Source organism: Lampetra fluviatilis, chromosome 11 (genome assembly GCF_964198595.1).
Source record: "Lampetra fluviatilis chromosome 11, kcLamFluv1.1, whole genome shotgun sequence".
In the NCBI taxonomy this organism is placed as follows: domain Eukaryota; kingdom Metazoa; phylum Chordata; class Hyperoartia; order Petromyzontiformes; family Petromyzontidae; genus Lampetra; species Lampetra fluviatilis.
The window spans coordinates 2,709,320-2,724,040 of NC_136285.1; the positions used below are offsets into that span (position 1 = coordinate 2,709,320).

Below are 14,721 nucleotides of genomic sequence, written 5' to 3' on the forward strand. Positions count from 1 at the left end.
AGTGCCAGGTGATTATTGGGATCTTAGGTGTGTTTCAAATATTTATGTTATGCACTGTTGACGGGCACTCAAGGTTTTCAGTGAGAAAAAACCCCCTAAGCGTTTAGGAAATATGTTGCCAATGTTCTCAACACACTCGAAACTGCTAATAACCATTCTTAATTAATGATATATTTACGGACATACTCTTGCAACATTGCATGGCTTGTGGGAGTTTGACAGTCTCTGCTAAGTGATGAATGACAACACAAACCCCTTCACCGTGTCATACACAATACAGGAATACAATTGGCATTTGCACTTCATATGAGCTATACCAGACACCTGAAGTTGGATGTGGTGGCATGAGACCCAGCCAGACACAGATCTTCCAGAACATTCCAACCGACATCCAGGTGCGGGCTAAAGGGGAATCTCAATGTTCAAGCAGAGTATTGAGAGATGCAAAGAGGCATCCTATGTCAGTCTCGATCACCAAAAGGCGATGTCAAACCTACCGGGGAGAGTTTTCCAGTGAGAGACGGAAAACTGGTTCTGTGGCTCAAACGAGAAAATAAAAAGTTAACAATTTTGTGGACATTTGTCCCCACGAAAAGGAGACTGAAAAAACTTGGGTTGCCACCTGTCCTGGTTTTCTGTGGCTCTTCTTGTTGAGGAAGTTTTCCTGGGGATCTGTAAGTTCTCCCTGGGACATTAAGAGTCCTGTCTTTTGTCATTTGCGTAGTAATAATAATACGTCGCTTTAAACCCCCATATTGATATGTAGTTCTCCCATCTTGAGAAGTGTTTTTCTACCCACAATGTCCTGGGAATTTGTTTGTACCTCAGAGGTGGCAACCCTACAAAAACATGTCTCATCACCATCTTTGAGTTAATGTAATTTTATTATTAAAACTGGAGTTCCATCGTTGAGAAACTTTCTTTAAATATTAACTTTTAAGACCACGGCCGTATATTCAAACACGAGAAAGCACCATCGGTAGCTACATGTGAAGCCCACAAACAGAACATTTGAAACGTGCAGCCAAGTTACCAATGAACCTTTCAAAATCTTCGTACCATCCGTGGTAACGGCATAAAAATTTCATAAATATAAACTTTCATTTCACGTTGTGCCATTTGGTACTATTTTGAAAATATTAACTGCTGACATGTAAATTATGCATCGTGGATATCTTAAACGTTCAGTCTTAATCGTACGTTTAGCCACACCGTTAATGCTCACTTTATATTCCGGGAGCCACTGCACCCCCCACATTACGAAAATGTTCGAATTAAATGGAATTATTTCTCTCAAAATTCTACAACAGCACATTCTCAGTATTATCTTTGTGGGGAAATTTTGTCTCGTGAAGGTTTGACAACCGCAATTTCACAGAATCTGCACGTGGCATGTTAATGAGTCACGAGGCTGTACGATCGCCGGAATTCACAACTGTCCTGAATCCTCACGTTTGTTTTGTTCTTTGTAGAAGAGTAATATAAGCACTAAGCATCGTGTTGGTGACTCCCACTTCTCCCCATATTGCTCAACGTATTGGTTACACAGGTCCAGGTTTATAATGGGGGGGTCGATGGGCTCCAATTTTATGGCCGCTAACTTATTGGGAACGCCAGTCATGTGTGGAACCCATGACACGGCAACACACTGGGGCAGTTCCGTGTAGAATGTGCAGAAGGAATTGGCCCTCCAAGTGGTGTGTTGGGTGTGAGTGAGGTCTTGGAAAGACAATGTCAGGGGCACCAATGGCCGTGTGGCACCACGGCTGAGCGTCCAAAAACTCGAAATCGCTCGGTTCATTCGAGCGTGGACACACTGTGGACTCTTGATTTCTATTTGCCATGTCGTCAAAAACAATGCGGACCTATTGACCCAATGGGGGGCGGGGGGGGCTTCTCGTGGAGTTTTCACATGACAACATCGCGCCTTTCGTACACCCAGCCGTTTATGCCTGCGACACGCAGGGCCCACAGAAACACCGCGTCACAATGCCTCAGTGTTGTACTCTATAGCACTTTATGACTGTGTGGGGGAAAATCTGCTGTCCAATTATGTAAAGAAAATCCGGGTGAAATGTATGTTTCACTTACTTCGTAAGCAACACCTCTGCGGTTAATGCAATTTAGTTGCCTTTGCATTAGGATTGATTGAGGCTAAAATAATAAATCAGTAATTTTGTTTAAGCATTATTGCTTTCAATGGCCTGTTTTCAAGTCGTGTTAAGTGCCGCTTTGCCACTCATTGGTCTGATAATTTCATAACTTAATTGGATATTGAGACACTGCAATTGCCTGCTTGCCTAATCCGGATGCTTAATATCCCAGGAGAGTAATAAGGCTGTGTGATAATTTGCTGCAGTGAGATGATATTTGTAATATCCTGCTTGTTGTACTGGGGCTTGTTTTATTCTTGTTATCTGGAAAGTGCATGTCCACACACGACTACCGCATTATACAAAGCTGACCAGTAATTGCACTGCTCTAATTCTACACATTTCCCACATTATAGGGCGTGTCATTAAGCACAGTTCCATAAACGTTTTTTACTTTAGACAAATTGAAATCGAATGAAAATGTTCCAGCATTACATTATAAACTGAGGCGAAGGCTCTTTTACACAGAAGCATAACAACAAATATTGTTATGTAAACGATGTTGCAATGTAGCAGAGTAATGGATCACACCTCCTTTAATTTCAATTCTGTGGGTGGCTCTTACACATTTAGTCTCTTTTCAGACAATTATTATCACAATTCTTTTTTGTTATCCAGTCACTTTACATTACACAGTTCAACCAGCACATCCACTCACAAAAATGATCACCAATGGGCAGCGTTCCCCTTCCACACCCGCGTTAGATACCCGCTGACACAAGAGTGCACAACAAATCACAGCCAAAAACGATCCGCTCATCGCAAAAGGAACCAGAGGCTAGAAACACGGAATAACGGCTGCAAAACTTTATTCCTGGCCCAACTACAGGATCGAGTGGCGAGTGAGGTCAAAGGGCACCGTGGCCTGTGCCAACTGGCTCAAACTCACAACGGAGAAACGTGACTCGACCATTCCCCCCCCCTATGGACGAGCTTTCAAAGTTAAACTCCGTTGTTAAAAAAAGTAACGAGGGTTTAAGCTGGCTTCTCACACCAATGATTGCCGACATAAACCATCAGATTGCCTTCTGAATTGTCTGCTCGAAGGTGAACCAGTCTGTGGCTATAAATAAACGGGCTGAAACGACGGGAGGTGATGGACCCACCTTAAGAGATCCTGTGCTTCACAATACAAAGTCTCAGATGGCTGTTGTGGTGGTGTGCACTGATAAGCTACACACACACACAAATACGGTAACGGGAAGGCACCATCTCGCAAAGGGGTTGTTTTCAGTCCAGAGATGTCAAAATAAAAAAATGCTCATCGCTTCACTACCGGCAGTCAGAATTAATCGTTCATCAATGGACGTAGCCCTGATGACACATTGTTGCACGAACATTACACGTATATAAGAAATATCCTGTACTGTGAATCATACCAGCACATAAGAGTACTTGAATCTACCTACTTTGATAGCACATCTGCTCTCCTAGATGAGAGGAATTACTCAACAAGTCTGCTGCAATCTGTGCAGCACGCCACACTATTGTTGGGTAACAATTGCGGCAATTACCCTTCTGACTCCTGCAAAATGTTTTCCCTGTCATTTGTAATGTAATTTCACTGGGCCAAACACATTTATCAGCTGTGCAATGTGAAGTCAGTGAGCTGGAAATAGGGGACCATATCTGCCCTTGACGCTCTCGCCGTCACATCAAGGTAGGATTTAGTTTTAGTAGTCATCAGCAGAACAGAGTTCGTGTTATTGTCCTGTGGGGTGCTGACCTTCGTCATGGAAATGTGGAATTTCCATCCCTGGCTTGGGACCACTCGTGGGACACCAGGGCTGCCAGATTGCACATTTGAACGGGGAGATGTTAACTTTAGACCTTTTTAGTTTGAAAGCCAATTACATTTTTTTTTATCATTTTTATCCTGTTTATAAAAAAAAATCTGATGAATTTCTCAAAGTGAGAAAGAGTTTCTTTTGTAATAACTGTAGCCCAGTGTATTGTGTCAGGTAAGATTGTATTGATTTTAGCACAGTCTAACTGAATCAATATCATGATAAATGCCTATCATTATAGTCAATGATTTGTCGTATGCATTTCCTGTCTCTGAGTAAATACATCTTCACACAACTCTGGTTTGGAGCTCTTTGTATAATTATAATGGCCGCCAACTTATTAGTATTACCATGCTTACTACGACAAACACAGCAATGTTGCTTCTACCAATTTTACTCGTCTACACATCCGAAATGCTCATCACAGCCTTTTCAGGATTTAACGTGCCCTTGAATTAAACCATTTTATATCAGTGTCAATTGTTTATGTTTATAATGTTAAACCAGTGTGTTCGAGAGTAAATACACAAAATGTACAATCTGAGTACAACACACCGGTGTGCTGTACTAGTAACCAATTGGCATGTTCTGTTTACGTGACAAAACTTACTAATTCGCTGCATCGGGTGATGGCGGGTTTAATGACACATTTATATTTATGCGATCTAACCCCAAAACACCTATATTATGGATATTGGTCGCGAAAGCCGACGTGTCAAACTGTCTTAATAAGTGCGAATTAAAAAGCCGACAATTAACCTTTGCTGTTTTAAAGTGGACAGACACTCTACTCACCACCGCTGTCTGCTCCGAATAGTCATTGCCTGAACCGTTATCCTCCGACCCTTATAAACATAATTTTCAGTGTTAGAATGGTTCTCGACAAACCCATGTATTACACACTCTCGTCACTAATGCTTGTACTGCCTTAAAACATTAAACATTCATCCTACGTTAGTGTTTTTGCAGTGGCCCATCTGCACAGCAGAAGAGGTCACCGTATGTAGCCAACCCTGCTAATCGGAGATGAGAGGGAAGGACAATAAACTAAACACAAAAAGCAGTTCTAAAGAAATTAGTTTTCAATCGAGATTCAAAAGTGCATAACTCCAGTGGCTTCCTAATATCGGAAGAGTGTTCTAGACGGCTGCATAAGCGCATCTCAAAGCGCGCAATGCGGTGACCGTCCTTGTTTGATAGCAAGCCAAAAGCCGCTGCTGCAAGGATGACCGGGGTTCTCATGATGGTTTATGTTTCTTGACGAGATCAGCAAGGTATTGTGGTTCATCTGTGGCAAGCACTTTGTGTGTAATGACTACAACCTTATGGCTGTAGATTTTCACTTTGGCCTTTGCCTGGCTATGATATAAAATTTATTTTGCATGACTTTGTCCAACCACTCTTTACACAATACGAAGGAGTGCCATCTATAGATAAGGATTTTCATTTATAGGATGTTTACATTAAGATAATTTTAAACATGATGCCGGCACACACAGCCTGATCTTTTGCGAATAACATCACGGGATCTCTACAGTCCACTACCAAATGGATGGCGCATATACATTGGTTATTCAACAGGCAGTAGTAACTGGGGTGGCCACTGGGCTCGAACCGCGAACATCTGCAAACTTGCTTATGCTTGCTTAAACTAAAGTGACTTGAGCAGTGTTCCCGTGGTGTCATTGCCCGAGGGCAATGCACTGACGGAGTGCGCTGTGATGAGCAGTTCTGCAGGGATGTTTCTTCACCTCTTGTGTTCATATTCCGTTTGGGGCTAAGGTTGGTGATAAAAAACGAACATTGTGAAACTTTGCGCGTTCAAAATAGCCACCAAAATTTCATCATAAGAATGTTTAATTTAATGAAGCCATTGCAACAATGTAATGTTCACTTTGTACGATGAAGACTTTTTTTTTTACTTTAACAACGAGACAAGTGCACGATTACATCCTCAATCGTTTTACGCCAAGCCAAGCAAGCCGTCATCGCCAGGCATTGTTGATTCAAATAACAATTCCCACCGTTACTCAACGAAGAATCATCAAGGTCCATTTAATGAAATTCTCCTTCCAAGTTGCTTATCTTGCAACAGTGACATCGCGTTCCTTCAGCATAAGGATCAATTTGATCTGCATCACCAACCGCATCAAGTCGTTTCTGTGCATCATCTGACCGAGCGGTGCTGATGGCAAAGTGCTTGGCTCGCAATCGGAAGTCTGCGCGTTTGAATACCAGTCCGGGGGTTGACACCTTTCATCCTTTCAAGGTCGCCAAAATTAGTACCACTGTGTGGGATGTGAACAGCGACCCTTCCACACATGGAGACAGACTGACCCCCCCCCCCACCATAGGAACGTGGAATTTCCACTTTCGTTTCAGGGGGCCATCAAAATAGTTGAACGCCGTTCACAATGCCTGTCAGAACGTGGGGCCCACCTCCAACTTTGATTGTTGACTGCGCGCTGCAAACGCGACAATCGTGACCGTACGTAGAGTTCGCTCCGATTAGCTGGGCGCACTTAGGGGGGCGCAGCGCGTCCGTGGCTAAAGCATCTCCAGGTTGTTGTGATGCTCCGCTCCGGCCGGCTGCTCGCGGGGGTGCAGGGGCATGAAAGGTGGCAGCGCGGCATCCTTGTCGACGTCGTCACCGCCGCCGCCACCGGGGAAATCGGGGTGGCGCGGCGTGGCCTGCGGGAGGCAGGAGAGCGCAAGCGGACTCGAGCGGCCCCCGTCCGCCGCTCGCCCTACGCCCCCCGGCACCCAGGGCTCGGCTGGCTTGCAGCGCAGGTGCGGTGGGGGGGCGGGCACAGGGGGCCGAGGCCGCGGCGGCGGCGTGGGGGTCCGGCGGCCTTCGGTGGTGCAGGGGAGCTGCACGCGGCTCACGAGGAGTTCGACGGAGTCGCGCGACTCTGACACGAGCGGCACGAGCGAGCCGCAGCCCGCCTCACCCAGCTGCACTCCATTCACCTGCAGCCACCACGGCAGAGGGGGGACGTGCGCAAGTTTCTCAGGCTTGCATTCGTAGCCGTGGCTCCGCTCAGGGTCTGGCTCGAGCGAGCCGGCTCTCAGCATTGGTCTTGGTCATGCTCAGAATTTCAAGCTTGAGCTGAGCCGCGTTGGACGTCCAGCCAAAACCGAGCCACGACTCAGAACAGTGTGGGTTACACAACTCAAAGGCAAGCACACGTGTGTGTGTGTCAGTGTGTGTTTGTGAGGAGCATTAGTGTCGCGGTTAGCACGCTGCACTACGAACCTGGCGACCCGGGTTTGATTCCCACTCACGGCCAACACCAGTGACGATTATCTGAACTGGTCCTGGGCCTCCCTTATGTCGACTGAGCCTCAAATGAGTACCTGGTGCGATGTGTAAACATCGCCACTTGGGAGACAAAGGCGGCCGGGCGTGGTGTAGGCCACCCACCCCATCGTGTGCCGTGCCGGCCTTCATAGGTGCTCGCTAACAGCACTTGCTCAACAGTCTGTTAAGGCTATACAGGGGATCTTTGTCTTTGTTTGAGTGTGCGCACTACGCTTCCAACCTTGCGACCCAAGTTCATATTCTTGGCCATGGCTCACATCATTGGTGTATAACTTAACCGGTTCTGAGCCTCTCTTAGGTCACCTCAGCCTTAAATAAGTAGCTGGTGCAAGTGTGTAATAATCTGTATAGCACTGCGTAAGTTTTTGTGATCGTGTTGTATAGCTCTACTGTGTTTCGGTACTCTGAATGAGCTGCCAAGCGCGTGTAGCGAAACACCGGATGTCATGGCGAACAACACTCGGTAATAACTTACAATGATGTTGTCCGTGGCCAGGGGTGGAACCAAAGTCGTTAGGGTCATGGGGAAAATACGCTCACCACCACACCGCTGCTTTCCCACCTATAACACTGTGTAACACATTTTTTTTGGTCCTGGGTAGTAAGTGTTATTTCCGAATTTATTATGCCTCAAACGTGCAGAAAATGGCTATTATTCCCCACAAACTTTGCTTTTGTGGCCAGGACAGTGATATTTTGAAATTTACCTATTTTCCAGAACATTACAGATAGATGCAGTGCTGAGTAAACTTGTAGTAACCTTTCTAGAACATTCTAGAACTTTCCAGTAATATAAAGAGTAGTATAAATACAGGGGCCTTAAGCTCACCAGTTCAGTTTAGTTCCAGCTGCCTAAGTGGATAAATATCTGCATTTTTCTGAGATGGAATCAAGAGGCTGCAAGCATCTGGCAGACGCATTTTGCTATGTCTGCGGCCAATTTATCAAGACAAGCGTGAAAAAGTACTCTGTGGAAGCATCTGCTAAGATGTGTGAGGCCTACAGGGCATATTTCGGCATGCCTGTCAGGAATCAAGACAAACCCTCGGCACCTCATTTCACCTGCGAGTAATGCAACAAAACTCTGGAAGGTAAGATGGACAATTTTTGCTCGAAATTTTGTTATAAAATGTGTTACAATTGAAATTGTTAAACATTTTAAAATGTTTAACAATTTTCAATATTATTTAAAAAATATATCATACATGAAAAATGTTGCGAGAATCTCTTACACATACCTCAACGACTTGATCAGAGATCTTGGTCTCACCAAGTCCAATGCCGAGCTTTTCACGTCTAGGCTCAAGCAGTGGAACTTGTTGGATAAAAGTGTGCAAGTCACAGATCAAAGGAAGCGTCAACAACCTTTTTGCAAATTCTTCACCCGTCAAGATGGGCTCTGCTTCTGCCACAATGTGACCAGTCTGTTCGAGGCAATCGGAATCGCCTGTAACCAGAATGAGTGGTGCCTCTTCATTGACAGCTCATCCATAAGCGTCAAAAGCCGTGCTGCTCCATAATAGTAACTAGTACCCATCTCTTCCCCTAGCTCACTCGGTGCACATCAAAGAGGATTACAACAGCATCAAGACCTTGCTGGATGCCTTGAAGTATGATGAGTATGGCTGGGAGATCATCGGAGACTTCCAAATGGTGGCATTCCTGATGGGTCTCCAAGGCGGTTTTACAAAGTTTCCCTGCTATCTTTGCGTTTGGGACAGCAGGGACACCAAGGCACACTACCACAGGCGGGACTGGCCACAGCTGACCGAGTTCTCTGTGGGGAGGAACAACGTCAAGTGGGAGCCACTGGTGGACCCCCAGAAGGTGCTGATGCCACCACTCCACATCAAATTGGGCCTTATGAAACAATTTGTCAGAGCTGTAGATAAGGAGTCAGCATCCTTCAAGTACCTTCAAGACTTCTTCCCTAAGCTGTCTGAGGCAAAGGTCAAAGCCGGTGTCTTCGTCAGACCACAGATGAAGAAGATCCTGGAATGCGATGAATTCCCTAAGAAGCTCACTTTTAAGGAGAACGCGGCTTGGAACAGCTTTGTCGCAGTGGTTCGTGGCTTCCCGGGCAATCACAAGGCCAAAAACAATGTAGAGCTGGTTGATACTCTGGTGAAGAACTACTGCACAATGGGCTGGAGGATGTCCCTCAAAGTTCATATCCTTGACGCTCATCTTTATGAATTCAAGGAGAACATGGGAGCGTACTCGGAGGAGCAAGACGAGCGCTTCCACCAGGATATACTGGACTTTAAACGCCGCTACCAAGGACAGTATAACGAGAACATGATGGGAGACTACGTTTGGGGGCTGATTCGTGATATTTATTTACAGTATAATCGTAAATCTCGAAAAGATACTCACTTCTAAATCTTTTGTCGTAAATTTTGTCTTACTTTAGTATAAATACATGTTAATTTTGATTCATATGATGTTTTTTGACTTTATGTGAACGAAATGACACAAATTCGCCCGTTTTCTCATTGAAAATAGGTAAATTTCAAAATATCACTGTCCTGGTCACAAAAGCAAAGTTCGTGGGAAATAATAGCCATTTTCTATACTTTTTAGGCATAAGCAATTACGAAATAACACTTACTACCCAGGAACAAAATTTGTGTGACATAGTGTAATCTTAACAGACTGTTGAAGTCCTGTTAGCGAGCACCTATCAGGGCTGGCACAGCACACAAGAAGGTGGGTCGCCATCACCACGCACGGCCGCCTTTGTCTCCTCAGTGGAAATGTTTACACATCGCACCAATAACTAATTTGGGGCTGAGTCGACCTAGGGGAGGACCAGGACCGGTTCAGATAGCCATCACTGGTGTTGGCCGTGATGCGGGAATCCAACTCGGGCTGACGGATTCTGAGCGCAGCGCGCCGACCGCTATACTACCGCTCCCCCCACACACACATAGACGCGTGCCAAAAATGTAACGGATGATGTGTTTTTCAGAAGGAATGGCACACGAGCGCAGAGTTTGTAAACACTCGGCTGCAGCAGGAATATATCATGCAGAAATAGCGTACGGTGGCTGTAAAAATGCACGTGGATTATTTACTGTTGATCCCTTCCACAACAGCACGTGACCTCGTTCTGCCACATGCACTTCAGCATAAATGAGATGCTGCGTCTGAGTTGCGCATCCTCGTGAAATATGTTAACATATATACGGACAGATGGACACGTATAGATAGCTTGATTGATGTGCAGATGCATGGATGCGTGGATGGACAATACATTTTGTTTATACGCTTGCAGGCTGCGGGGTTGATTAATGTGGGAGATTCAAAAAGAGAAATGGTACGGCTCGAGGGTGTGTGTGTGATAGGGGCTTTACAAACACCTTGCTCAGTAAAGGCACGGTGCTTATATGAACAATAAATATCGCGGTAACATGAACAAAGAAAAAATCCCCCGTATAGCCTTAACAGACTGTTGGGGGAAGTGCTGTTAGCGAGCACCTATGAAGGCCGACACGGCACACGAGGGGGTGGGTGGCCAATTCTACGCCCGACCATCTTTGTCTCCCAAGTGCTGATGTTTACACACCGCACCAAGTACTCATCTAATGCTGAGTCGACCTAGGGGAGGCCCAAGACCGGTTAAGATATTCACCACTGCTATTGGTCGTGAGCGGGAATCGAACTCAGGTTGCCAGGTTCGTAGTGCAGCACGCTAACCGCTACACCACCGCTCCCCATGAACACACACACGCCCAAACGCACAATGCAGTACAGACAAAGTACATGCGAACATTCATGCAGCGGATAAACATGATGGAAAAAAAATGTACCCGTAAAAACAAAGTTTTTCTCTATAAATCCTTTATATGCGTTTTTCTTGAGTAAGAGTTTCATTTTTATCACATTGGTATTTTAAATTAAATATAAAAAAAAATTCCTAAAAAGTGGAAAATTTTGGAAAACATAAATTGTCACGCACAACGAGTCTGTGTGCAAAATGTCAGCTCGATTGGATCACGGGAAGTGGGTTAAAACACGACCGAAAGATTTGCACGGTCGTAAGCGCGCAAGCAAGTGAACTTAATATAAAGGATTAAAAAATAACAACAGACTTTACCCTCTCCGACAAGAATACAGGAGGTGTTACGATGTCAAAACACCAAATAGACACCAATCACAAGACACCACGTCTGCATTAACCACACACGTTCTTGTGAGAAAACATGCAAACAAACACGGCTTTGATAACAATAAATATTAGAATTATTAATCTTAAGAAGTAAAATATTATTTAATTATTAATTCTTATAATTATTATTATCAATTAATTATTATCATACATTATACTGTATGCAATGTCCTTGAGACGGCCTCCTTCATGGCTCTTGTCTCTCCAGTGTTAACGCCTTTTTTTATCAGCATCATGATACCGGCAAAAAAGGGTCCCTTAGATAGAGGATAAACATACGGTATGCAACACAACATTATAAATTAGTTTCTTGTAAATAAACACTGTGAAATGTACTTTATAAAATAGCCCTTGATTCAAGAAAACCTCAGCGAGTTCCAACACTCGTTCAAGATCCCGCAAGTGAAGATGTCTATCTGATTCTTTATTTAATGTTTTTTGTTGTTGAAATGAAAGAAAATAATAAATAGATTGTTTTGTACAACGATACCAGAAGACTACACGTGAACTATTGCTTTAGAGTGTTGTACAATCATCATTACTTTTACGGAACTGAAACAAACTGGAGTTTGTATGTGCTAACGACATCGCCTGGTATGCAGGAAGTGTGGGTTCGATCCCGACCCTGACGCCTGCTGTATATTTGAAGTGTGCATGTTTCCCTCGCTGTGGTCGTGTAGATTTTTCTCCGGGCTCTCCGGTTTTTCCCCTCCACATTTAGAAACATGCATTGAGAGTATTTGGCTGCTATAAATTTCCACATGATGATACACTACTTTGTTGAGCTATCATTTGTGTCCAGGTCGTTTCTGAAAAAGAGGTAAATTGCTCAGTGAGCCTTACCTGTAAAATAAAAATATCCTAATGCGGGACTCTCTAGAAAATAATTTCAAAGATCATTAATATTTCCTAGAAAAGAATTTAAATATAAAGGAATAAACCAGGTAGGAAACGAACTATTTAACTTGACTTAAATCTTTCGTGACTGCAGGGATTCATACTCTTTGGGTCTTTCGGTAAAGTCACGTGGATAGAAAAAATATTGTGAAAAATCACGACGTTTCGATCGCAACACAAGCAATCGTCCTCAGGTGAAAAAATATAGCGTAAAAAATATAGAATAAAAATAGTTTAGTTTGCCTCAACAAGAGGACGATCCTGTGAAAATTAAAATAGGGGGCCACTTTGCTGCCAGTTATTGGCCACCTTGGTAGCCGTGCAGGCGGTGAGTCTTGTGCGCATGGTGAATCGTCTATGATCCACCAAACCTGCCTCCAAAGAGCTGCGTCGAGGTGTGCCTCACGACACCCAGGCTATGGAGGTACAGTGAGGGAAAAAAATATTTGATCCCCTGCTGATTTTGTACGTTTGCCTACTGACAAATACATGATCAGTCTATAATTTTAATGGTAGGTTTATTTGAACAGTGAGAGACAGAATAACAACAAAAACATCCAGAAAAACGCATGTCAAAAATGTTATAAATTGATTTGCATTTTAACGAGGGAAATAAGTATTTGACCCCCTCTCAATCAAAAAGATTTCTGGCTCCCAGGTGTCTTTTATACAGGTAACGAGCTGAGATTAGGAGCACACTCTTAAAGGGAGTGCTCCTAGTCTCAGCTTGTTACCTGTATAAAAGACACCTGTTCACAGAAGCAATCAAACTCTCCACCATGACCAAGACCAAAGAGCTCTCCAAGGATGTCAGGGACAAGATTGTAGACCTACACAAGGCTGGAATGGGCTACACGACCATCGCCAAGCAGCTTGGTGAGAAGGTGACAACATCTTCTTGGTTCTTTCGGTAAAGTCACGTAGAAGGAAGTAATAAAATAATAAAAATAAAACATAATAAAACAATTCTCATGACGTTTCGGCCACAACGCAAGCAGCCGTCCTCAGGTGAAAACCTTCCAACCCAGCTTATATATATGCTCCAAGCACGTGTGCTGTTTCATTCAGACGCTGTCGCCTTGACAGACCTGGTTTTCACCTGAGGACGGCTGCTTGCGTTGTGGCCGAAGCGTCGTGAGAATTGTTTTATTATGTTTTATTTTTATTATTTTATTACTTCCCTTCTACGTGACTTTACCGAAAGAACCAAGAAGATGAATCCCTGCAGTCACGACAGCTTTAAATCGAAAGGTGACAACAGTTGGTGCGATTATTCGCAAATGGAAGAAACACAAAAGAACTGTCAATCTCCCTCGGCCTGGGGCTCCATGCAAGATCTCACCTCGTGGAGTTGCAATGATCATGAGAACGGTGAGGAATCAGCCCAGAACTACACGGGAGGATCTTGTCAATGATCTCAAGGCAGCTGGGACCATAGTCACCAAGAAAACAGTTGGTACCACACTACGCCGTGAAGGACTGAAATCCTGCAGCGCCCGCAAGGTCCCACTGCTCAAGAAAGCACATATACATGCCCGTCTGAAGTTTGCCAATGAACATCTGAATGATTCCGAGGACAACTGGGTGAAAGTGTTGTGGTCAGATGAGACCAAAATGGAGCTCTTTGGCATCAACTCAACTCGCCGTGTTTGGAGGAGGAGGAATGCTGCCTATGACCCCAAGAACACCATCCCCACCGTCAAACATGGAGGTGGAAACATTATGCTTTGGGGGTGTTTTTCTGCTAAGGGGACAGGACAACTTCACCGCATCAAAGGGACGATGGACAGGGCCATAAACCGTCAAATCTTGGGTGAGAACCTCCTTCCCTCAACAAGGGCATTAAAAATGGGTCGTGGATGGGTATTCCAGCATGACAATGACCCAAAACACACGACCAAGGCAACAAAGGAGTGGTTCAAGAAGAAGCACATTAAGGTCCTGGAGTGGCCTAGCCAGTCTCCAGACCTTAATCCCATAGAAAATCTGTGGAGGGAGCTGAAGGTTCGATTTGCCAAACGTCAGCCTCGAAACCTTAATGACTTGGAGAAGATCTGCAAAGAGGGGTGGGACAAAATCCCTCCTGAGATGTGTGCAAACCTGTTGGCCAACTACAAGAAACGTCTGACTTCTGTGATTGCCAACAAGGGTTTTGCCACCAAGTGCAAAGTCATGTTTTGCAGAGGGGTCAAATACTTATTTCCCTCATTAAATGTAAATACATTTATAACATTTTTGACATGCGTTTTTCTGGATTTTGTTGTTATTCTGGCTCTCACTGTTCAAATAAACCTACCATTAAAATTATAGACTGATCATTTATTTGTCAGTGGGCAAACGTACAAAATCAGCAGGGGATCAAATACTTTTTTCCCTCACTGTAACTACAAA

The 14,721-nt window shown here is 44.3% G+C and overlaps 1 protein-coding gene across 2 annotated transcripts in view; it reads right to left on the reverse strand.

The window, feature by feature from the left end:
• Positions 1-791: 791 nt before the first annotated feature.
• LOC144934731 (glutamate receptor-interacting protein 1-like) overlaps positions 792-14,721 on the reverse strand; it is a 272,140-nt gene continuing 258,210 nt past the window's right edge. For both annotated transcript variants that reach the window (XM_078860808.1, XM_078860807.1), the window contains one exon: positions 792-6,910. In XM_078860808.1, the coding sequence (XP_078716934.1) occupies positions 6,488-6,910 (423 nt within the window). In that variant the 3' untranslated portion in view covers positions 792-6,487. The remainder of the gene's footprint in view (positions 6,911-14,721) is intronic.